A 26395-nucleotide genomic window follows, 5' to 3' on the forward strand; every position below is an offset into this window, starting at 1 on the left:
CCAACTGAAATCGGGACTCATCCGATCAGGCAGCGGTCTTCCAGTCGTCTGGTGGCCAGCCGATGTGGTCACGAGCCCAGGAGAGGCGCTGCAAGCGATGCCGTAATGTTAGCAAAGACACTTGCGGCGGTCGTCATAGCCCATTGGCGCCAAATTTCGGCGCACTATCCTAACGGATACGTTTGTCGTGTGTACCACACTGATTTCTGTAGTTATTTCACGCAGTGTTGCTTTTCTATTACCACTGACAACTCTACGCAAATGCTGTTGCTTTCGATCGTTAAGTGAAGGTCACCGGGCACTGCGTTGTCCGCGGTGAGAAGTAATGCCTGAAATGCAATATTATCGGCACACTCTTGACACTGTGGATTGAATTTTCTAACGACTTCCGAAATGGACTGTCCCATGTGTTTAGCCCCAGCTACCATTCCGCATTCAGAATCTGTTATTTCCCATCGTGCGGCCATAATAACATTGGAGACCTTTTCACGTGAATCACCTGAGTATCAATGAGAGCTCCGCCAATTCACTGCCTTTTTACACCTTGTGTGCGCGAAACTACTACCACCTGTATGTGTTCATATCGCTACCCCATGACTTTTGTCACCTCAGTTTACTTTAGATCAGCTGGATATGGCATATCTGAAGAAACTCGTTTCTCCTGCATCCAGTTAAGGCCATTACCAAGCGATGAGGCCATGTTATGCGGCTTCATACTGATGTCTCCTGGGGTTGACTAACATTGGTCTGGTGTGCTTATACAGGGTGAGTTTTCCACCGTATACAAACTCTAGCGATTGATCGATGGGAGGATAAGGAACAAAAAAGGCCTAATGAACTTATGTCCGGTAACGCATGGTTTCCATGCTAGAGACCATTTATTCATTCAGATATTGTGATGTTTAAAGCTTTCCCGGCGTACTGATTGTTCCACAAAAACACGGGAGAACTGCCGGATGTCGTAGCGTCCTGCCACGATATTTCGGCGTAGAGTCTTCTGGCCATCTTCAGGTGAGTACCACTGTAGTAGTACTGGCGAGTACAATCTTTTTTTCTTTGTTGTTATCTTCACACCTGATACAGGTACGCCAGCAGCGGCGTACTACGCCGCTCTTCGGCCACCGATATGACTAATGATACAAAAGGAGACAGTTGCAGAACAGACATGGTGGATATACAAACGTAGACATACAAAATTAAAACACACGGGGCCGTTCACGGGCGCAGTGTCCAAAATAAAAACGTTCAGCAACGTGGACACGCACAGAGATGACAGGGATGATACACACGAACGATGGAGCACAAACAATGAAACACTGGAACACTGGAACGCGAACACGACGGCACACACAAACACTAGGAGATGATCTCCAGCGCGCGCAAGCTCACTATAAGTGTACGAGTCAGGGGACCTGCCAAAAAGGGGGAAAAGGTGGGGGAGGAGGGAGAGGGGAGGGTGTAGATGCCAGTGGCAGAGGAGATGGGAGGGTGAGGAAAGAAGAGAGGGGGGGGGTAGGGGAGGTCCGGGGCAGAGGAGGGATGGAAGAAGGAAGGAGGGGGAGAAGGGAGAGAGGGTGCCCTTGGGGAAAAGAAACACAGACGGTGGATGGGGACTTTCAAAGTTGGTAGGAGTGGTAGATGGAGGGGAGGAGGGCATCATCAGGGAGGGGGAGTTGCTGGAAGCCATCTTGGGCGAGGGTATGGAGAGTGGAGAGATGGAGAGCAGGTGGGACGTGGGAATACAGGAGCGGCAGCAGATGGGGGTAGCGGAAGAAGGGAGAGACAAGCAGGTGAGGGGGATCAAGTTTGTGGGACGTGTAGAGGATCTGTATCTATTCGAGGAAAAGGACTAGGTGCGGGAACGGGATGAGGTCATATAGGATTCGCGTGGGTGATGGGAGCCGGATGTGATAGGCAAGGCGGAGCGCATGGCGTTCTAGGATTTGAAGGGATTTGGAAAAGGTAGGATGGGTGGAGAGCCAGGCGGGATGAGCATAGCAGAGGATAGGTTGGATGAGGGATTTATAGGTATGGAGGATGCTGGAGGGGTCCAGCCCACATGTGCGGCCAGAAAGGAGCTTGAGGAGATGGGAGCGTGCCTTGGCTTGGATAGTCCGGAGATGGGGGGTTCAGGAGAGGCGACGGTCAAGGGTGACGCCAAGATACTTGAGGGCGGGAGTGAGGGTGATAGGACATCCATAAATGGTGATACAGAAGTCGAAGAGACGGAAGGAAGGGGTGGTTTTGCCTACAATGATCGCCTGGATCATGGAAGGATTGCCCTTGAGCAACCACTGGTTACACCAAACGGTGAACCGGTCAAGATGGGATTGGAGAAGGTGTCGGGATCGTTGCAGGGTGGGGGCGAGGGCAAGGAAGGTGGTGTCATCGGCGTATTGGACAAGGTGGACGGGGGGTGAAGGCGGCGGCATGTCCGCCGTATACAGAAGGTATAGAATTGGGGAGAGGACGGAACCTTGGGGCATACTGGCGGAGGGCTGGAAGGTGTAGGAATCCTTGTTATGGATGGTGACATAGGAAGGACCCGATCAGACGGACGAAGTTGATAGGAAGGGCGAAGGTTTGGAGCTTGAAGAGGAGACCGGAATGCCATACACGGTCGTAAGCGCGTTAAAGGTCGAGGGAGAGGAAGATAGCGGAGCGACGGGAGTTGAGCTGTTCGGATACGAGATGAGTGAGGTGAAGGAGAAGGTCATCGGTAGAGAAGGATGGTCGAAAGCCACACTGGGTAATGGGAAGGAGGCGGTGCTGGCGGAGATGCAGGTGGATGCGTCGGATAAGGATGGATTCCAGGGCGAGTACGCGCTGAGCTCTGCTATTTAAAGCCATACTGAGGTGACATTGCGCATGCGCTGCTCAGCATGCGCGTTCATAACAACTCTGTGCGCTGCGCCTCGCGCCCTCCACGGTGAAAGCTTGGCGTATCGATATCAGGTCGATTTTCATCTTTATGCAGATAACTACGTCGACTAACATCTTTATGCAGATAACTACGTCGACTACGAAGTTTCTCTATAACATGATTCCAAGCAGAGTTTAGCTGATAACCGCTATCTCGATTGATGAGAGTCTCGTTGTGAGACAATCTTATTTCCCCAGATTCATTGATAGTCGAGCTCGAAAAGTTTGATGTATGGGCCAAAATTGTTGTGTCGTTGTAATTCATGGAGTGGTCTGTGGAGATACAATGTTCGGTGATTGCGGACTTGGTGGGTTGGAGAAGGCGAGTATGCCGTTGGTGTTCCACAATGCGTTCCTCCACAGTTCGTGTTGTTTGCCCTATTTATGATTTGCCGCATATATTGTTACAGAGACTGCGGTCTAATGCGCGTTGTACCATGCAGCCACAGTTACAGTATGTGCTGAAAATAGTTTCCATGTGCCTCAACGCATGTGCACGCGCTGTAGCATGTTGTGTCTCATACATTCACATCTGCCCGGCTGCAGCCAAAGAGTGTCAAAGGCAGCATGAATACGGTACTCCAGTGTCTCCACATCTATAATGGGCTCTGCATACACGATAATTGTGATAGGGCCCCAAATCGCACGTGTTGATATCCAGTGAACGAGCAGGCCATGCAATTGAATCCCCTCGTATGATCCATTGACCAGGAAAGATACGATTGAGATGCGTCCGTAAGTTAGTGGCGAAGTGGGCTGGAGCACCATTATGTAGCAGGCACATCACCCTTCGAATCATCAATGATACTTCTTCCAGAGGGGAGGCAAAGTCACCCACAAGAAATACCGATAGTTACGGGCTGTTAGGCACCGTGGAAGGAAAAACTGGTCCCAAAATACGGTCACCAATTATCCCGGTGCATACATTCCGGCTGCACTAATGCTGATGATTCACTGTGACCATTCCATGGGGAAATTTGAAAATTTGGGGTAAGATCTTATGGGAGCAAACTCCTGAGGTCATCGGCCCCTAGGCCTACACACTACTTAATCTAACTTAAACTAACTTACGCTATGAACAACACACACATCCATGCCCGAGTAAGCTTTGAAAGGTAAAAATACGTCAGGAAAGAAAACAAAATAAAATTACGTTAAAAAGAAATACTTCTCTAATTATGCTTCAAATTTCAATGAATATCTTTCACAAATTAAAGCAAATACTGGTTCACATATAACATTTAAGTGAAAGGAAATTTCGGTATCAACCACTGCCTTGTCATACCACAAATAATATTTCTGTATTGCTTGAAGCTAGTAAACTGAAAATTATTCTCGCATTACACAAGGAAGAAAAAAACACATCACAATGGAGAATCGTATTTCCAATACCCCCCGCTGTTCCGTCATCCGGGTATGTTTTCTCGTAAGTATGATGTACCTACCGATTCTTATCTTCCGTTCATGCTTTCTTCGCATCGATAATTTAACTTCTCCTATCCTGGACGTACTAGATATGCGGGGGCTCTTGAAACGCACTCCATAGGAAGTTAGAGAAATACTGTCGGTATTTCGGATTGTTCACGATCTTTAGGTGTCGTTCCAGTAGAAAAGCCCAGAAGTCCATTACATTCTTTGGGCCAGCTCTGAACAAATAGGGCACAGTCTGGCCTCGAAACCACGTTACTGCATTCGTTTTGGTGCATGGGTAGTAAGTCCCGTCCGGGAAGAATATAATCCCTGGTTCAATGTTGTTTTATCCCATTCGGAGAAAGAAAGCGATCATTCGTGTCGCCAAACGCCACACTTCTGCCGAGGGGCCGCATGTGAGGCGGTGTTCATCGTTGACCAGAGTGTGGCACAGAGGGCACAATGGTGAATCTGTCATATGAATCGCATGGAGTCTGGATCGGGTGACATTTTTACCATTTACTGTTAGGTACCAAGTTGCATGTGTCTCTGAGTCTAAGGACACATGGTGTATCGATCGCCATACTACTTGCCAATTGATGTGTGGATGCTTCCTCTCAACAGGATTGCTGTTGCTGTTTCGTCCGGTCGTTAGTAACCGATATATGTCACGCGCCGTTGCAGGTCTGGTTCCCAGCTGCGCTGTCTGAAGGTAGCTGTACTCTATAAAAAAAGTGCGTATATGCTGGAGTGACTGGGAGATGTGCTGGGCCGACACTGGCGCCATTCGAGACACTAGTGCTAGGTATTCTGTTACGATTCCAGTCAGACAAGTCTGATGTCGTCTCCAAAGTTTTAAAATTGTGCTGATATGCAGGGTATTACAAAAAGGTACGGCCAAACTTTCAGGAAACATTCCTCACACACAAATAAAGAAAAGATGTTATGTGGACATGTGTCCGGAAACGCTTAATTTCCGTGTTAGAGCTCATTTTAGTTTCGTCAGTATGTACTGTACTTCCTCGATTCACCGCCAGTTGGCCCAAATGAAGGAAGGTAATGTTGACTTCGGTGCTTGTGTTGACATGCGACTCATTGCTCTACAGTACTAGCATCAAGCACATCAGTACGTAGCATCAACAGGTTAGTGTTCATCACGAACGTGGTTTTGCAGTCAGTGCAATGTTTACAAATGCGGAGTTGGCAGATGCCCATTTGATGTATGGATTAGCACGGGGCAATAGCCGTGGCGCGGTACGTTTGTATCGAGACAGATTTCCAGAACGAAGGTGTCCCGACAGGAAGACGTTCGAAGCAATTGATCGGCGTCTTTGGGAGCACGGAACATTCCAGCCTATGACTCGCGACTGGGGAAGACCTAGAACGACTAGGACACCTGCAATGGGCGAGGCAATTCTTCGTGCAGTTGACGATAACCCTAATGTCAGCGTCAGAGAAGTTGCTGCTGTACAAGGTAACGTTGACCACGTCACTGTATGGAGAGTGCTACGGGAGAACCAGTTGTTTCCGTACCATGTACAGCGTGTGCAGGCACTATCAGCAGCTGATTGGCCTCCACGGGTACACTTCTGCGAGTGGTTCATCCAACAATGTGTCAATCCTCATTTCAGTGCAAATGTTCTCTTTACGTATGAGGCTTCATTCCAACGTGATCAAATTGTAAATTTTCGCAATCAACATGTGTGGGCTGACGATAATCCGCACGCAATTGTGCAATCACGTCATCGACACAGATTTTCTGTGAACTTTTGGGCAGGCATTGTTGGTGACGTCTTGATTGGGCCCCATGTTCTTCCACCTACGCTCAATGGAGCACGTTATCATGATTTCATACGGGATACTCAACCTGTGCTGCTAGAACATGTGCCTTTACAAGTACGACGCAACATGTGATTCATGCACGATGGAGCTCCTGCACATTTCAGTCGAAGTGTTCTTACGCTTCTCAACAACAGCTTCGGTGACCGATGGATTGGTAGAGGCGGACCAATTCCATGGCCTCCACGCTCTCCTGACCTCAACCCTCTTGACTTTCATTTATGGAGACATTTGAAAGCTCTTGTCTACGCAACCCCGGTACCAAATGTAGAGACTCTTCGTGGTCGTATTGTGGAGGGCTGTGATACAATACGCCATTCTCCAGGGCTGCATCAGCGCATCAGGGATTCCATGCGACGGAGGGTGGATGCATGTATCCTCGCTAACGGAGGACATTTTGAACATTTCCTGTAACTAAATGTTTGAAGTCACGCTGGTACGTTCTGTTGCTGTGTGTTTCCATTCCATGATTAATGTGATTGGAAGAGAAGTAATAAAATGTGCTCTAACATGGGAAGTAAGCGTTTCCGGACACATGTCCACATAACATATTTTCTTTCTTTGTGTGTGAGGAATGTTTCCTGAAAGTTTGGCCGTACCTTTTTGTAACACTCTGTATAGTGCCACCGCTCGATCACGAACATGCACAAGACCAAGTCCACCCCTACTAAGAGGGAGGGTTAGGGCGTCGTATCTTACTTTAAGCAGTAGACCTGCGCTCACAGAGGAACCGAACGCCGCCTGTAATCATCGTGCTATCGTCACCGGCATTGGGAGTACTTGAGTGAAATGCGGAATTTGTGACGCTAGGTAGGTGTTAACATACGTGACCCACTGGATCGTCTAATGCTCGTGTGATGTTCCCTCTAACGCCCGTCCGGACCGACTGTAGTAGTCTCTTATAGATGTACGCTGCTGTGCGACATATGACGTTGGTAAAAACAATACCTAGGCATTTCAAGATATCTAAGAGCCGTAAGGGTGCTACACATTCTTCCGTTAGTCCAACACCAATATTCATCGCTACAGACTTATCCATATTTATACGGCTGCCAGTGGCCGTTCCATATTTGCGCATCCAATCTAAAGCCACACGCATATCGTTTTCATTCCGTACCATCAGCACCAGGTCATCCGCATGACTTGCAAGTAAATGTATATCCTCGCAAAGTCAGTCCTGTCAAGCGGTGCCGAGGGCAGCAAATTAACGGGTCGAGAGCCAGTGCATGTAATGTCGTTGATAACGGACATCCTTGTCTGACCGATCTCGCCACGACTAGAGATTTTGTCGAACGTCCATCAGCACCAGGTCATCCGCATGACTTGCAAGTAAATGTATATCCTCGCAAAGTCAGTCCTGTCAAGCGGTGCCGTAGGCAGCATATTAACGGGTCGAGAGCCAGTGCATGTAATGTCGTTGATAACGGACATCCTTGTCTGACCGATCTCGCCACGACTAGAGATTTTGTCGAACGTCCATTGACGAGCACTTTGGAGAAGGCATTGCTGAGTAGCCGCAGGACTTCTTCAAGATATTTATGGCTAACTCTATCAAAAGCTTGATCAAAAGCTATTGACGCCAGTGCTGCACGGAGGCGACACGTCTTTGCTAGGGCGATCAAATCGCGATATTCAACAAGCGCCGTCTGGATGTTATATCCGCCGAGCGAAGTTTGATCGAGTGAGAGTACTTGCCGCAATACTCTTCGGACGCGTGCTGCCAATAATCTGGTGAACATTTTAAAGCCGCAGTTAAGGAGTGTCAGTGGTCGGTAGCCCCACATCCGTGTAGCACCAGAGGGTTTGTGTATCAGGATAATCAGCCCCTCCACAAACGCCGGCGGTAAGGGCACGTCAGGAGACATTAATTCGCGGCAAATAGTAGTCCATCGTGGTGCGATCACATAGCTAAAGGTCCTGTAGAATTCCCGAGGGAGGCCAGCTGGTCCCGGAGATTTGTTCACCGCTCCCCCACTAATGGCGTCGATCACTTCCTCCTCTCTAATCGCCTCCATCAGTTGTGCTTCCGCATCTGGATCAATGGTGCCGAAAATCATATGCGTAACTTCGTTAATGGCCGCCGTATCGGTAGCTACTGCGCTGTAAGGTTAAGCGTAATGTTCTACAAGGGCATTGCCTACGTCTTGTTACGATGTTAGGTGTCTACCATCATCCGTGTCAACAGCTTGTGCTGGGGTGCTTCGTCGTCTTTTGTTTTCGTTAATGATGTGATACATCGATGGGCGTTCTCCTGCAACCCGATCTAGTGTCCGCACACTGACCACCTTACCTTCGAGGTAACGTAGAATGATGGATATAATTTTGGCCATTGCTCGTTGTACCGCCTCTTGCCGCTCCGGAGAAGGCATTTGTTCGGCGCACTCCCGTAGCACCGTGAAATAGAACTCCATCGTCTGACGTCACCACACTGCCTACTCGCGAGCGTATGTCATCATTACAGCGCCGGTTTGGAGCGACCCATCCTCCAACTTAAGGTCGTGGGATACGACCGAAGACGTCGTTCGCAAGATCTCCAAACATCTTCAACGACGTCTCGACAAGCTGGGTCACGCAGAGAGGACCGCGGCTACGCCACACTTGCTGTCGGCGGAGGGAGGTTATAGATATTAATGCTGTGTGGTCGGTATAGGCTGTAGGCCACAGCTCTGCTTCCAGAACGTCAGCGTTAAGAATGCGTGTGACATAAATTCGGTCGAGACGACTAGCGGAATGACTTGTATACGTGTATCCAGGACGGAGGCCATGTACATGCTCCCAGATGTCAACCAGATGCATACTCTGCACCAAAAATCGTAATTCTGGGCACGGTGTATATCGAGGTAATTGGTCTTTCGGTGCAAGTACACAATTCAAATCGCCACCTAGGATTAATCGGTCGTGTCGACCTTGGAAGAGCGGGGCAATTTCGTCTGCGAAGAAACGGGAACGCTCTCGCCTCCTGTCTGTACCGGAAGGTGCATAGATGTTGATGAGTCGTACGTGAAGTACTGTCATTGATAATCCCCGTGCCGACTGTAGGTACAGTATATCCTCTGCCGTGATGCCTTCTTTAAGAAGTACTGCTATGCCGCTACCAGTTTCGGAGGCGTGTGATAGGTAGGATACGTACCCGTACATGACAGGAAATTCATCGACGTATACTTCTCGTAGGAGGACAATGTCGTTGTCCGCTGCTTTGAGCATGTCGACCGTATATTATTGATATTGACAGAAGCAAGCCGGTATGCTTGTCATCGTTCCGTCGCATGTATACAGGGTGCTCCACTGACAGCGACCGGGCCGGCCGAAGTGGCCGAGCGGTTCTAGGCACTTCAGTCTGGAACCGCGCGACCGCTATGGTCGCAGGTTCGAATCCTGCCTCGGGCATGGATGTGTGTGATGTCCTTAGGTTAGTTAGGTTTAAGTAGTTCTAAGTTCTAGAGGCCTGATGACCTCAGATGTTAAGTCCCATAGTGCTCAGAGCCATTTGAACCATCTTTGATAGCGACCGGGCCAAATATCTCACGAAATAAGCATCAAACGAAAAAACTACAAAGAACGAAACTCGTCTAGCTAGAAGGGGGAAACCAGATGGCGCTATAGTTGGCTCACTAGATGGCGCTGCCATAGCTCAAACGGATATCAACTGCGTTTTTTAAATAGGAACCCCATTTTTTACTACATATTCGTGTAGTACGTAAAGAAATATGAATGTTTTACTTGGACCACTTTTTTTGCTTTCTGATAGATCGCGCTATGATAGTCACAAACGTATAAGTACGTCGTATTACGTAACATTCCGCCAGTGCAGACCGTATTTGCTTCGTGATACATTACCCGTGTTAAAATGGACCGTTTACCAATTTCGGAAAAGGTCGATATCGTGTTGATGTATGGCTATTGTGATCAAAATGCCCAACGGGCATGTGCTATGTATGCTCTTGTTCGCCGGGTAGTTACGTTATTTAAGGAAACAGGAAGTGTTCAGCCACATGTGAAATGTCAACCACGACCTGCAACAAATGATGATGCCCAAGTAGGTGTTTTAGCTGCTGTCGCGGCTAATCCGCACATCAGAAGCAGACAAATTGCACGAGAATCGGGAATCTCAAAAACGTCGGTGTTGAGAATGCTACATCAACATCGATTGCACCCGTACCATATTTCTATGCACCAGGAATTGCATGGCGACGACTTTGAACGTCGTGTACAGTTCTGCCACTGGGCACAAGAGAAATTACGGGACGATGACAGATTTTTTGCACGCGTTCTATTTAGCGACGAAGTGTCATTCACCAACAGCGGTAACGTAAACCTGCATAATATGCACTATTGGGCAATGGCAATGGAAAATCCACGATGGCTGCGACAAGCGGAACATCAACGACCTTGGCGGGTTAACGTATGGTGTGACATTATGAGAGGAAGGATAATTGGCCCCCACATTATCGATGGCAATCTAAATGGTGCAATGTATGCTGATTTTCTACGTAATGTTCTACCGATGTTACTAGAAGATGTTTCACTGCATAACAGAATGGCGATGTACTTCCAACATGATGGATGTCCGGCACATAGCTCGCGCGCTGTTGAAGCTGTATTGAATAGCATATTTCATGACAGGTGGATTGGTCGTCGAAGCACGTTCACCGGATCTGACGTCCCCGGATTTCTTTCTGTGGGGAAAGTTGAAGGATATTTGCCATCGTGATCCACCGACAACGCCTGACAACATGCGTCAGCGCATTGTCAATACATGTGCGAACATTACGGGAGGCGAACTACTCGCTTTTCAGAGGAATGTCGTTACACATATTGCCAAATGCATTGAGGTTGACGGACATCATTTTGAGCATTTATTTCATTAATGTGGTATCTACAGGTAATCACGCTGTAACAGCATGCGTTCTCAGAAATGATAAGTTCACAAAGGTACAAGTATCACACTGGAACAACCGAAATAAAACGTTCAAACGTAGCTACGTTCTATATTTTAATTTAAAAAACCTACCTGTTACCAACTGTTCGTCCTTAATTGTGAGCCATATATTTGTGACTATTATAGCGCCATCTATCACAAAGCCAAAAAAGTGGTCCAACTAAAACATTGATATTTCTTTACGTACTTCACGAACATGTAATAAAAAAAGGGGGTTTTTGTTTTAAAAAAACGCAGTTGATATTCGTTTGACCTGTGGCAGCACCATCTAGCGGGCCAACCATAGCGCCATCTGGTTTCCCCCTTCAAGCTAGACAAGTTTCGTTATTTGTATTTTTTTCGTTTGGCGCTTATTTCGTGAGATATATGGCCCGGTCACGATCAATGGACCACCCTGCATTGCCCATGGGAGCTTTCGCCGCCTGCTGTTGTGCTGCACGTTGCGTGACCCCGTCCTGGTCGCCGTCGTTGGTTGTAAGTGGAATTTTAGAGGGGCGCCGTCGCCGCCGTGTCGCCAGTTGCGACTGTCGGTGGGTCCCCTTCACAATCATCCGCCCAGTCTCCTCGGGACAAGTTTTCCATGGGCTGGGGCTCTCCAGCCCCGTCTCTCTGTGGCTCCTCTTCTAATGTTGGGGAGTGGCAGTGGACTGCAGGTTGCCGTGCGTTGTCAAGGTTTTGAGGTCGCTCTTGACGTATGCTGCTGTTGAGACGGTGGTATTCTGGATGAGCAGTTTCGGGACCCGCTGTAAGGTGGCCGTCTTCCTCGGTCATTTCTTGATCGTCGTCCTGCATATGTATTAAGGAATCGTCCGACGGGGTTAGACATCGTTTCTTGCGCCGTTACGGAGACCGTTGCTTACGCGTGTGCGTTTCTCTGTCCAAATCTGGGTGAGGGTCTCTGTCATCACTGCAGCCGGTAGCGAAGGCAGCCGTTGGCACTATTCGACTGTCGATGACCATCTGCTCATCCGATCTCTGTACTGGTGCTATCGGTCAGTGCTGCTCTGTGAGGTGCGTCGCCGCCGTCACCATGCTAGTGTCGTCATACGACGTCGTCGGCTTTTCGACTGGCATGTCCAGCTGTTGGGCGCTGTTACTGTTCGGTGGGGCGTCGTTCCGGAACACACTTCCATATGTGAGAAGGAGAGACGTCGCCGCAGGTGTTGCTACAGGTTCACCTGTCGGTATCTGTGCAATTCTTCATTGGAGACACGCTGAGCGAACGTGGCCTTCACAATCTGAGCAACTTTTCGGCCGACCGTCGTAAATGAGTATCGCTCTGCAGCCTCCAATTGTGAGATAAGACGGCACATATTTTGATAGCTCGATCCGTATATTTCGCACACTATTAAGTACCGGGTATGTGGTAAAGGTTGTTCATTTTTCTGCTATGTGACTAAGTACCCGTCCGTAGGGTTGTAGCGCGCTAACCAGCATCTCAGCCGGAACCTCAAATGGTAGCTCAAATACTCTTACAGTTCTCAATCCAAGTCCCTCACGATCAATTGCTAATGTTCCGACATGGCCGTCTGAATGTTTAAATTTAAGTCCATCTTTATGGTCGCGTACGATCTTGTCACACACCGTGTCGTTGATCAGTCTGACGTACACTACACTGCTTGTGATAGGAGAAGTGGATGCCAATCATATCTTGTGGTTCAGTTTTAATTTCTTCACATGTAAATCGTTCTATTTCAAATGCCTTCGGTCGTGCAAAGTCATTATTAAAGCTCATTTTGATATCAGATTGTCGGTACGAATGAGCCATTCTAGTTCGAAAGCGCAAACACTAGCGAAGGCTAACATGAAGTAAACAACAGAGTACGCGCTAAGCACCGCGGTGGGGACGTAAACAGACGTCCGCGCCGCACGACTGCGGAAGGCAGACTGCCGCCCATAGGCGCAGCGGGTCTCGCTTTTACACGAGGCACAACACGATCTTCTCGAAACCATCAACATACACAGATGTTAAGTCCCGTAGTGCTCAGAGCCATTTTGAGCCATCAACATACAAATGTGATTCCTAAAGGAGAAAGTCGCAGCTTCATCTTTACTCATACAGAAAAAGCAGTTTCTAATTACTCTTGCTTTCATGCTAATCATATGCTTATTCAAGCAGTAGTACAGTTCATTCCAATTTGATGTGTTTTGGAAACCGCCTTCATAGTGTTGCTGTTGTAACAGGCAAATATATTTGTTGCTGACCAGGATCAGTCTGTTCCCCATGTGCTAGCTGCGAAGCTGAGTACTGATCTGTAGAGAAGACAGTGGTATGCTGTATGAGTGGTAGAGGTAGCCTGTACTGTTTTGAATTTAGCTTCACCAGTTTATGTAGTATTCTGACTGCTTTGTCTGTCATTAGGCTTAAGTGTTCGTTGAGATTCAATTCCTCATTTATGCGTATCAAAAGATAGCGTTAACATGTGTTTGTTAGATGTTTGTGTCCCCTATTTTAACTGAAGGATTTCTTTGGAGTGATTCTCTCAGTAATGTATTTTTGTTTTGTTTTTTACTATCCTGAGTTTGTTTTGTGACAGCGTTATGTAATTATTTGTAGTATTGTACTGTCTTTATCTTCTAAAAGCTCATTTGCGTAGGTGATAATTCCGTTTGATATGTCATCCCCTTCTAGAAGTTGTAGGACGGGTTAGTTTGTTAGGTCCCAGAAGATGGGAACGCACATCGACCCTTGAACAGTCTTTGGTAATTCTTTTAATTACTTTCCGGCTGTCCAGCTGCCATTCGACTACTTGGTCTTTACAGTAATCTAGGAAACTGCTGCACAGTGACTGCGGTACCCCCAGATGTCTTAACCTTTGAAACATTGTGGGCCACCAGAGGTTATCGAATTCTCTTGCAATGTTAATCATTATTGGCGTGGCGTATTTCTGTCTTGCAGTAATAACTATATGTAGGGCGTGGTTGACCGATCTGAAGGATCACTGTCTACTGATTTCTTAATAATGACTACTTTGGAGGTTTTCCATACTGTAGGTACCCTGACGAGCCTTAAGGCATAGTTCAGTAACTTTGTTAGGAAAGGGGTAATCAGTGGTGTGTATAGGTCTTCTCTTAGAGTTGCTATCATGCATGTATCTGTATCGATGACGTCGTCAGGGAACAGTTCATACCGCAGAAACACCGCTGTATACCTACATCCTCATGTCAACGTGCCGTCGTCCTGTCTTAGCGTTTCAAGAGCTAGTAGGGTTTTTATCTTTTGTGTCAGTATATTGTATGGTTCCTCCTAAAATATTTTACTCTGTTTCTGGTGTTATAAGTCGTTCCCAGTGTTGTTTTCGAGTGTTGTACAGTCTTGTGCATGCCTCTACGCCTCAAGTCTTACGCGTTTGTCTCTACCTAGTATTGCTCTCTGATATAATTTTGTTTGTCTCTGACATCTCGTCTGAGTCTCGCTAGTTCGTTGATCCATAGTATTGGTGATAGTGTTGTGTTCCTTGCCGTCTATATTGATGTGGTTTATGCATGTTGTATTACGTGCTTTAGTTTGTGTGCTCTGTAATCCATCTCTCCATTGATGTTTTCTAGATCGTGTTGTTCGATAATTTCTGTTAATTTGTTCCAGTCTGCTTTGTGGAACAATAAGTGTGGTGGTGTGTGTTTTGGTACTTCTATTCTGAGTCTGTGTTAGTATGAATTTTATAACATTGTGTTCACTACTGGTTATTTTGTCGCATACGGTAGTATCAGTGCATGGAGCAACTTCTCTTGAACAAAAACTGGAACATGGAGTGCCCCAAGGATCAGTCTTAGGACCTCTCCTATTCCTCATGTATGTCAATGATATGAGCTGTAATAGTCAAATGTTGCAGTTTGCAGATGACACTACCCTTATTGCCAAAGGACAAACAGCCACAGAAGCTCTTGGTGCATCAAATTTGATGTTTGAAGAAATAAAAGAATGGCTCATCATAAACAAAATGAAGATCAATGAAGAAAAAACCCAACATTTGATATTCAGTCTAACCAACATTGAAGACCAAGAAAACATGGAGACTGTCACATTGCTGGGCTTCAAGATTGACAGCAAACTCTCCATGAATGATCACACTGCATACGTATGCACCAAACTTTCTCGTGTGATATACCTCCTGAGGAAGCTGAAGAGGATAATAACTGACCAGCTTCTCACAATAGTCTACCATGCACTCTTCCACAGCCACATTAGCTATGGACTGTTGTTGTGGGGACACTCCTCAGGCTGCAAAGATGTGTTGCTATTACAAAAAAAAGCCATCAGGATCATATTCTCTAGCAAAAGACTGGACCACTGTAAGCCTATTTTCACCAGGCTATGCATAATTACTATTTTTAGCCAGTATGTGTTTTTCTACCTCATTTATATAAAAGAAAATCAAAGGAATTTTAGCATAAGACATGAAATACATAATCATGACACTCGCTGTAAGAGGAACATTGAAGTGCCAAGGTGTCGCCTATCAAGTACACAAGACAGTTTTCCAACACTCGCCCTAAAAATGTACAATCAACTGCCTCCAGAAGTGAAATCCCTGCCACCTGAATTATTTCGGAAAAATCTTTTTATGTTCTCAGTTAACTGCACATTTAATTTTGTGTTTTACTTTAAGTACATATTTTGCCAAAATGAAACTTTATGTGTGTGATCTACATGGTCTTGTAAACATTTTGCTTATGGTATTTTCATTTGCTGCTATGAAGTTTTACTTTCCTGTTTAGTTATATTTCATTTTCTCTATGTTCTATGTGTTTTTGTGCACTGCACAAATATTTTCTTTTATTTGTAATATAAATTTTGTATATGGTGTATAAATGTTAGTTGATAAACATTGTATTTGTGATGCAGTCTGTCCAGCCATGGCTGGTAAACGACGAAGATATAGTAATAAAGTAATAATTTGTTACGTAAGCCATTGCTGCACTATTTGGTAGCGCAAAGCCGATATTACTGCTCGTACCATTGTAATCTGTGTTCATTACATGTAATTGTGTTCCTTGTATTAGGTGAGAAGTTATTCGTCCCCTATCATCCGTTCAGTCTGAGTTCCTGAGGGGAGACCTCGAATTAGTATTAGCACTTATCACTAACTGTTTGCCCTTTGCATACACTGCTTGGTCTCTAATGTGATTTGCGAAAGGTTGTATTTGATGGCTGTGTGTACATGGATGCAATCGCCCATGGAACGTTCCCATAGGTTATTTCTGTGGTAACTAAATGTTTGCTGCATAACTGTCTTATCTTTTTAAGTTATAAACTCTATTTGAAATTACTATAGCAGTCTTACACTCATTGCTGTCTGTTATTATGGTACAATTTGTTAGTAGACATATTAGTTGCCCTTTTCTATTACAAGGTTCTTGCAAGTACGTGATGTCTGACTGCAGATCTTGTGCTATTTTTGGCATTTTCGCGCTAACTGTAGTTGTAATACAGAGACCAAAAAAATCGCAACACCAAAAAATAATTAATGTAGAGTATTGAAAATTCGGGAACACATTTGCCTGTGTATCGTATTTCAGTGATTAACATTGTAAGATCACAAGTTAACGTAAGTGCGAGAGAAACCATTGTAAATGAAAACCGGTGCAACCGTCAGAATGCTGAATGCATACGTGCAAGCATTGTATTGTACAGGTGTCGGATGTCAGTTTATGGGATGGAGCTCCATGTCTGCTGTACTTGGTCGGCCAATACAGGGGCGGTTAATGCTGGTTGTCGATGACGGTAGTCGCCCGATGATGTCCTATTTGTGCTCGATTGGAGACAGATCTGATGATCGAGCAGGCCAAGGCAACATGTCGACACTCTGTAGAGCTTGTTGGGTTACAACAGCGGTATGTGAGCGAGAGTTATCCAGTTGGGAAACACCACCTGGAATGCTGTTCGTGAATGGCAGCACAACAGGTCGAATCGACAAACTGACGTACAAATTTGCAGTCAGGGTGCGTGGGACAGGGACGAGAGTACTCCTGCTATCATACTAAATCACATCCCAAACCATAACTCCAGGTGTAGTAACCAAAACCAACCGCGGGAACGCCTTGGGCTGCGGGATCGGAGCCGCCAGGCGGGGAAAAACGCACCACCGGGTAAACACAAGGACGAGTCGGACGACAGACCGACGACAACCGACAACGACCGACTATGACCGACACAACAAGGAAGAGACAAACAATGGAGGCTTCTAGAAACCACAACACCAAACACCAACAGTAAATCCACTCGGAACCAGAGCCAGGCAAATGTCAACAACGAGCAAAAATGGCTCTGAGCACTATGGGACTTAACATCTATGGTTATCAGTCCCCTAGAACTTAGAACTACTTAAACCTAACTAACCTAAGGACATCACACAACACCCAGTCATCACGAGGCAGAGAAAATCCCTGACCCCGCCGGGAATCGAACCCGGGAACCCGGGCATGGGAAGCGAGAACGCTACCGCACGACCACAAACTGCGGACAACAACGAGCAACGACCAGAACGCAGTACCGCCGAGATAGAGACGCAATCCAGAGCGAGTACCAGAATGACTGGACTAGGGTTTTTTTTCCTTTATTGAGTTTCGATTCCCCCTAAAGGGGGGCGGGCTGGCAGCAGCTTATTACGCCGCTCTTCAGCCTACAGAATTTGTTGTAAAAAGATGAAGATAATAAAAAAAATAATAACAGTTGGCGATAAAATCTGTGACTTAAAGGGAAAATGGCAGAAAATTCTGGAGCTTAAAACATAAAACACAGGGTGGATGATGCTAATAAAATACACAGGAAGCAGAAAAATAAGACAGACAATTAAAAAACACGGCGACAGTCTGGGTTCTGTTCGCAAGAGATATAAAAAGCACACCCAGCGACAGCATGATTTCTGTTCGCAACACTGTGGAAAGATGCACAACACTGAACACTCACTTAAACACTGCACGAAAAAATTGGCACAAATATGACATACCACACCCGAGGGTGGGGGGAAACTGGTCAGATGACGGGAAAAAGGGGTGGGGGAAGGAGAGGAAAAGTGAAGGGGGAGGGGGAAAGGAGCCAATGGAAGAGGAGGATACATAAGAGGGGGGAGGGTGCTGAGCAGACGTGCCAGGGAGTGGGGAAGGCAGAGGAGGGGAGGACAAAAGGACTCGGCAGGTGGGGGGGGGGAGAAAGGAGATAGGGAGAGGGTAGGCCGCGAGAAAACACAGGATGGAAGGGGGGGAGGAAGAGGGAGCCCAGGGAAAGGAGGGGGGGTGAGGATCAGTGTTGATAGGAAGGATAAATGGAGGGAGGGAGGGCATCATCCGGGAGGGGGACTTGATGGAAGCCACCTTGGGAAAGGAGATGTAGGGTGTAGAGATGGAGAGTAGGGGGGACACAACGGTGAAGACGTGGCAGGGGGCCTGGACTAGGGCAGAGCGGGTCCCTATATACGAAACCGAAGGGAGCGGCTATTGGCCGCGGTCTGCACGTGGTGTAGCGGTGGCGCCCTCGCTGCGCGAGAGCCGCTGCGCGGAAGAGCCGCCGCGGACGCGGAGCCCTCTATGGGCGGCCACGTCCATTTGTTCTGGCGCGTGTTCGACTTCCGCGGCAGGAGGTACTAGACTAGGTGTAGGTCCAGTGTGTCTAGCACAAAGACAGGTTGGTTGCAAGACCTCAGCTTGTATCCTTCTAACCAATACACGGCCATCAATGGCACTGAGGCAGAACCAGTTTTCATCAGGCTTCACCCTCCCCTCCAATGAGATTTCGCTTGACACCACTGCAGTTGCACATGGCAGTGGTTTGGTGTCATTGGAATTCGCGCTACAGGGCATCTGGCTCGGAGCTACCCTTGAAGTAACAGATTTGTAACAATTCATTGTGTCACTGTGGTGCTAACTGCTGCACAAACTGCTGCTGCAGATGCAATACTTTGCGCCAGAGCCATAAGCCGGACGCGATAGTCTTATCTCTCGGTAATACCACGTCCAGTCTCGAAGGTAACAGATGCTGCTGGCCAGGGTGGCCGAGCGGTTCTAGGCGCTACAGTCTGGAACCGCGCGACCGCTACGGTAGCAGGTTCGAATCCTGCCTTGGGCATGGATATGTGTGATGTCCTTAGGTTAGTTAGGTTTAAGTAGTTCTAAGTTGTAGGGGACTGATGACCTCAGCAGTTAAGTCCCATAGTGCTCAGAGTCATTTTTGAACAGATGCTCACGACCGTTATGGCGTTAAAGGAAACCTGATTTGCATCCTCATAGTGGTTTTAATAGAGCCACTCTTTTGCGACTAGTGCGAAATTTGAATCGACATCATCTTTCAGATTTAGAAACACGCCTACCAACTTTCGTTTATGTCACACAACTCCTTCCTGATATTGCGATTTTTTTCCGTCATTGTATATTCATTTTGTATCTGTGTGTTCTGGGTGTTTTACGTGTGCAGAGCATTACTGCTTGTCTGTGTGTGATCGAAATATGGTCGCCCATGTGCTCTTACATGATCTCTATGTATTTTATCCAAACTGAATGATTCTGACCTGCGAAGGCAGACCTTGAGCATGAGGTCGAGCAGCGGCACTGCTGACGAAGAAATATTCCCTGTCCTTAGGATGATTCTGTCTGTCTGCTCTGTTATTGGAAAACAGATAGAATCACGTTTTGGACGGTAAAATCTTGCATCCGCTGCGCTGCCTGCAATATATCTTTTTTCTCTAGTCTACTTAAAAGTAAGTTAAATTCTGAATTATCGGATTTTTGTTGGTGCTAGTTTCTGTTGCGGTTTCTGTGGTGGTGCTAGATGGATTGTGGGTTGGTGCTGCCGCTGATTGAGAGACATTTTAACATCTTTTTGGGATGTCACATGGTTACGCTGCATTTTGTCAAACTCTTTTTCTATGTTTTCTACCGTCACACGTCTTTCACTGGTGTTGGCGGTGCCTGTTGGTGTTGGTGTGGCGTTAACGTTGGTGGTGATTTGTATTGGACTGACTACATGTGTTGTGGTGTCTTTATTGATGTTTGAGGTCAATGTTGTTTCTAGATACACAATTAAATCGTTAAAAATATCACATGTGTCTCCCTCAAATTCGACTTCATCTAATTTGTCTACTTTTTTAAGCCTGGATTGGCCGCGTGGGATTAGCCGAGCGGTCTAAGGCGCTGCAGTCATGGAATGTGCGGCTGATTCCGGCGGAGGTTAGAGTGCTCCCTCGGGCATGGGTGTGTGTGTTTGTCCTTAGGATAATTTAGGTTAAGTAGTGTGTAAGCTTAGGGACTGATGACCTTAGCAGTTAAGTCCCATAAGATTTCACACACATTTGAACATTTATTAAGCCTGGATTCTCTAGTTCTGGTTCTTGTATTGGTTTGCGATCTGATTGTTTCGACGTCTATTGATTCAGGCGCTATGTCTCCGTCTATTCCATTTTCTTTTGACTGGGGTGGAGAGTGCGTCACGAGACAAATTTGACTGGTTTGGTATGTTGTTCACATTTCGGTGTGTTGTAGGTCTTTCCGGTTTGTGTGCGTCTTGTGTATGTGTGATGTGACGTAGTCTGGTTGAGTGAAATTGTGTGTGTGTGTGTGTCAGCGTAGTTTGTACATTTTCTTGTGTGTAATACATATAAACTCATCTTCCGACTAATCTATCCTCTGCGTTAATGTTATGTGGAGTTTTATCCTTGTGTGGCAGAATGGGTACTGTCACAATATTTGATTACTGATTTACATAACCATCTACGATTTTTCATTTTTAGGGCGACTCAGATCTAGAACACACGTCGATGTGTAATGATTATCACACGCTGAACATTATTTTAGACCGATCTGAAGATGGCTCGAACCGGGAATCAATAAAGAAAATCTGCGAACTTGACGTGGGATTTTTATCCATAAATGTTTTAAATCAATGCGAAGCTGAACAGCTGCTTGCATAAGAGCCCGAGGTGGACCAACGCTTTATTGACTTGCTTAATTTGTGAAGCTGTTTCTCTTGAATAAATAATCCGTTTTTTTTCTGAAACTGTAATTATTTGTTTGTACATCACATCTACCGATTTCCGTCCCATTCGGATGATTCCTTCGTGGTGCATCGTCTTTTTTGTCTTATAGTGCATATGACGATGACCGTGGTAAGAAGTACAAAACCAACTGAATGTGCAAATGATGTGCTTCAAAGCAGAATAGTAATAACTATATGTCTATAGGAAACACTGCTTCAACTTCTTCTAAAATATATTACTCGTAATAGAAAAAGACCACGGGAATACTCGGACCTAAGAAAGATTGCATCATTTCATGAAGCCAGCGAAAGTAAGATGTTCCACAAGGGGAAGTAAATGGTTTATACTGTTGTCCAGTATCCTCGAAAGCTCGATTATTGTGCTACAGTCAGAAGATAACTGTCCCTCATTCAGCAAAAACGAACAAGTAACAAGTCTTTTACACTTGAAAAAACTGAAGACTATCATAAATAACTGGAACTCACCAGGAAAAAGGCTTTTGAAAATAAGATGTTAATTTGTTGAGCAAAACATTATTTTCTAATAGTGTAGTCGGGTACTATATGCAGGCAGAAGAAAAGCAGTTTAATAAATACGGTGGAAGCGTAAAATTTGTAACTACTTAATAGGCCGCACTTTGTATTTGTATAACAGTTGGTTAAATCAAATGTAACAATGTACCTCACAATAAAGTTAGTTATTACTCTGTCTGTAAAAAGTAACAACCTCAAATTACTGAAACACCAGGTAACTCAACGTAAAAAAAATATTTTGTGTTTTTTATGAGAATTCTACGTAATAATTCTACGTAATAACCTGTGCTGCATTGATATAGCTTCAAAAAATTTCTTGTACATCTATTTGAAACCGAACGTTCGTCTTCAAAATTAATAACTCAAACTTAACAAGTATTATTTGCAAGTTATTTACAGCCGTTTTCTTCCAGCAAGCCCATGTAAACAGGGATCTGACTCTTATTTATGAGTACGAGGTGTTGCAAACTGAACCTGCTTTCGGGAGGAAGTAGATCCGACCATCCAAATTTAGGTTTCCCGTGATTTCCCTAAATCACTCAAGGAAAGTGCTGCGGCGATGGTACTTTCGAAAGGGCATAGCCGATTTATTTCTCCATCCTTCGAACAATTCGAGCATGTGTTCCGTCTCTAATGACCTCGATATTGTCGGGAAGCTAAACCCTCATCTTCCTTCCTTTCTTCTTTATGTGGTGAAAGCAGTTAATCTTCGCAAGCACAACGGAAAACCAAGTCTTGAGTATCAGAAGGAAATGAGTGATCATGAGAATGGTTGTTTAGTCCCATGAACGGTAAGTGAAATATGGAGTGCATAATTTATGAAGGAGGCCTATACGAAATCGCCCATGACATGCAAATGTTTGTTCAGTTTGTATAATGTGAAACAACTCTGAGTATTAGTTAAGTACACAAACAATAATCTCTGAGTACAAAAGAACTTTTCCCTGAGAATTTGTTGAAAGTCGATCCCTGAACATTGCTGGTTGTGCAGCTACATTTATCTTGCTATCAATATGACTAATTATCTGAAAACGCTGAAAGTCTCATAATACGTACTATTACTCGGAACATCAAGAATGTGCGAACTATTTGTGGCTAGTCGTACAGTTAAAATGGGCTCGCTATCAAGGTATGTCCTACTGACTGTAATCTTACATAAGCACGTGGTTGAGGGGAAAACAAAGGAAGTTTTGACTATAAAATTATTGTTTGTTATTAACCATCTATATCAGAAGAAAATTTCTATTACAGAGTAAGCAGATATGAGGTGAAGGTCGTTGATCAAACTAAGTATCAAAATTTAGTTCACATTATAGAACAAATTAATAATGGTGTGGGAAAAGTCTGACTTACTTGTTACCGAATGTGAGGGAGGTTTAGTGTTTACTATGAATATGGATGCCAATAGAAGGCTTGGATATGCATATCCACGTGGGCATATGACTCAAAGTTCAACTATGGCAGAAAGGAACACTCGCGAAAAAGCGTTTGCTTGTACACTGCAACCAAAGAGCTTCCCGTAGGACATTTCACTCGTCCATTACCCGCTAGTCCAAGGAGCTCCGCAAAACAGTGCAGGAAACGTGGTGGAAAGCGGACAGATTACATATTGCTTAAGCCCAGACTGTACATTTCATAGTTGTTCTCTTTCTAGAATAGGATCGTCGTAAGACAGTACAAGCCTCCGTGTAGTTCACATAAGATTAAAACAGGTAAAAAAAAGGACGGTTTAAATAATTAGCTAAATAAAGTGATGAAGAGTGCCTGTATCGTGTATTTATATGCCTAAGAACTGCTGCGGCCCAAAAATCGAGAGTAAGTGTAAAGCTATTTACTATCAAAAACAGTCCTGATCACAATTTAGTTATTACAGTGACCGGTTTCGACCACTACTGTGGTCATCTTCAGACCAATGAGAACATCCTTCTGGTGGTAAATCACTCGAGTAGTGAGGAGGTTCTTACTCACTGGTCTGAAGATGACCACAGTAGTGGTCGAAACTGGTCACCGTAATAAATAAATCGTGATCAAGACTGTTTTTGATAGTAAGTATTTGTAACACATTGATCACTGGTCACTCCCACAATGTATTTAAAAGTAATTAGCTTACTACAGCGTTTAGAACAGTCATGTGTGGTACTCACGCGGAATCGGAGATCTCCCAGAGGTGGTGTGGCGTACGGTATTCCCAGGAACTTGTTGTAGAGAACGCCGTTCAATGATGTGGCCACTACGCCCCTCAGAGCTCCGTCCTCTATATTCACAATTACGTCGTCTCCCTGCAACAGAATCTCCATTAACCATTGCAACAAACGGGAAATACTACACATACAATTTACTCTGTCTGTCTCCCTCTCTCTCTTACTCGCATATGCGCTCACAAGCGCACTGACTTAAGAAGTAACTGCAATAAGATACGATTCTGGACCAGATGCCTTAGGGCAGACCAGTCTTCATTAAGTGTGTGACTAAAGGTGACACGCGAAGAGGTTTGAGGTTAACCCGACCTACTGGCGAATTGTCTGGTAAACGGTAACTATTCTCCAACAAAGTTAAATATTTAAGACATTAACTCATTTGTAACCACGCGCTTGTGTTTACTTGGGGGTGATCAGTAAACGACATTACGAAACTGTATCAGACGCCTTCCGGAATCAATAACTGTGAAAAAACGTGGTGGACAGTTGAACCATAATGACAACTCCGACTGTGGACAAGTCGTGAATTCGGAAAATTTTTACGTCCAAAATATAGACGAAGCCGTTAATTAGCAATGCCTGATCTTAACAAAGGACGATTCCATAAAAGCTGCAGAATGTCGAGAAACAGATTTATTATTGTTCTGTGGACTCAGAAAGTAAGAGTAAAGTAAATATGTTAGCTACTGCTCTGTCTTGTATAGATTCAATATTTACCGGGAAGTTAAACTGTATTCTCGGAGTCTTTCGCGGCGGCATGTCTGAATGAAATTCTATCGGTTCTTAACCCGCGTCAATTCGAATAAAATTTTCGAGCTTTCATTGACTGTCTCCGCCATAGAAACCTTGAAAATTTAATTCGAATTGCTTCTGGCGTCATTGAATAGCATACCTCTTGAATGATGGGGTGACGAGGGACAGCCGCAATCCGCGTGCCGAAGGCGGCAGCGATCAGCAGAAGCGCGATGGAATGCATGTTTATCTCCTCCCGGACACGGTTTTACTGGCAATATATATATCCACAAATTACAGAGGAATTATCTGTTATCTGCTTTACGATAAAGCAAAGACGATCATTGACGTTCAAGTACCTTATATCTGGTTCCAAGAATCACATTATCTCTGTTCTTGTAAGATTACAGTAAAGTCTGTGCCATATTTTTCAGCATTGGAGAACTCTCTATCTTAAGATATCGATAAAGTCATTGCCAATATACCTGTATAATAAATAAAATTGTTGCAGAGTACAAAGGTATTTTGCTGAAACCTCCAACACCTGTGGCTGGTACAAAGGATTAGGTGCTAATCCTTGTAGATATCCTTCTAATCACATACAGTATTGTCACAAATCGCTGAATCTATACATGTTATAAAAATGGATGTGCGTACACTATGCGATGAAAAGTATCCGGACATCCCCAAAAACATATGTTTTTCATATTAGGTTCACTGTGCTGCCACCTACTGGCAGGTACTCCATATCAGCGAACTCAGTAGTCGTTAGACATCGTGAGAGAGCAGAATGGAGCGCTCCGCGGAACTCACAGACGTGGAACGTGGTCAGGTGATTGGGTGTCACTTGTGTCATACGTCTGTACGCGAGATTTCCACACTCCCAAACATCCCTAGGTCCACTGTTTCCGATGTGATAGTGAAGTGGTAACGTGAAGGGACACGTACAGCACAAACGTGTACAGGCCGACCTCGTCTGCTGACTGACAGAGACCGCCGACAGTTAAAGAGGGTCGGAATGTGTACTAGGCAGACATCTATCCAGACCATCACAAAGGGATTCAAAACTGCATCAGAATCCACTGCAAGTACTATGACAGTTAGGCGGGAGGTGAGAAAACTTGGATATCATGGTCGAGCGGCTGTTCATAAGCCACACATCACGCCGGTAAATGCCAAACGACGCCTCGCTTGGTGTAAGGAGCGTAAACAGTGGACGACTGAACAGTGGAAAAACGTTGTGTGGAGTGACGAATCACGGTACACAATGTGGCGATCCGATGGTAGGATGTGGTATGGCGAATGCCCGGTGAACGTCATCTGCCAGCGTGTGTAGTGCCAACAGCAAAATTCGGAGGCTGTGGTGTTACGGGCTGGCCGTGTTTTTCTTGGAGGGGGCTTACACCCCTTGTTGTTCTGCGTGGCACTGTCACAGCACAGGCCTGCAATGACGTTTTAAGCACCTTCTTGCTTCCCACTGTTGAAGAGCAATTTGGTGATGACGATTACTCTTTTAAAACGATCGAGCACCTGTTCATAATGCACGGCCTGTGGCAGAGTGGTTACACGACAATAATATCTCTGCAATGGACTGGCCTGCACAGAGTCCTGACCTAAATCCTATATAACACGCTCTGGATGTTTCGCAACTTCGACTTCGTGCAAGGCCTCACGGACCGACATCGATACCTCCCCTCATTGCAGCATTCCGTGAAGAATGTGCTGACATTCCCCAAGAAACCTTCCAGCACCACATTGAACGTATGCTGCGAGACTGGAAGTTGTCGTCAGGACCAAGGGTGGGCCAACACCATATAGAATTCCAGCATTATCGATGGAGGGCGCCATGAACTT

At 45.5% G+C, this 26395-nt stretch overlaps 1 protein-coding gene across 1 annotated transcript in view; it reads right to left on the reverse strand.

Annotated features, from left to right (window-relative positions):
* The window catches only part of LOC126094952 (juvenile hormone esterase-like), a 112615-nt gene extending 87812 nt beyond the window's left edge, over window positions 1-24803 (reverse strand). Inside the window, exons 1-2 of the mRNA XM_049909607.1 lie at window positions 24702-24803; window positions 23756-23890 (exon numbers count right to left, since the gene is read on the reverse strand). Coding sequence (XP_049765564.1) covers window positions 23756-23890; window positions 24702-24785 — 219 coding nt within the window. The 5' untranslated portion in view covers window positions 24786-24803. The remainder of the gene's footprint in view (window positions 1-23755; window positions 23891-24701) is intronic.
* Window positions 24804-26395: the final 1592 nt, after the last annotated feature.

The sequence above is a fragment of the Schistocerca cancellata genome, chromosome 8 (genome assembly GCF_023864275.1).
Source record: "Schistocerca cancellata isolate TAMUIC-IGC-003103 chromosome 8, iqSchCanc2.1, whole genome shotgun sequence".
Lineage (NCBI taxonomy): Eukaryota > Metazoa > Arthropoda > Insecta > Orthoptera > Acrididae > Schistocerca > Schistocerca cancellata.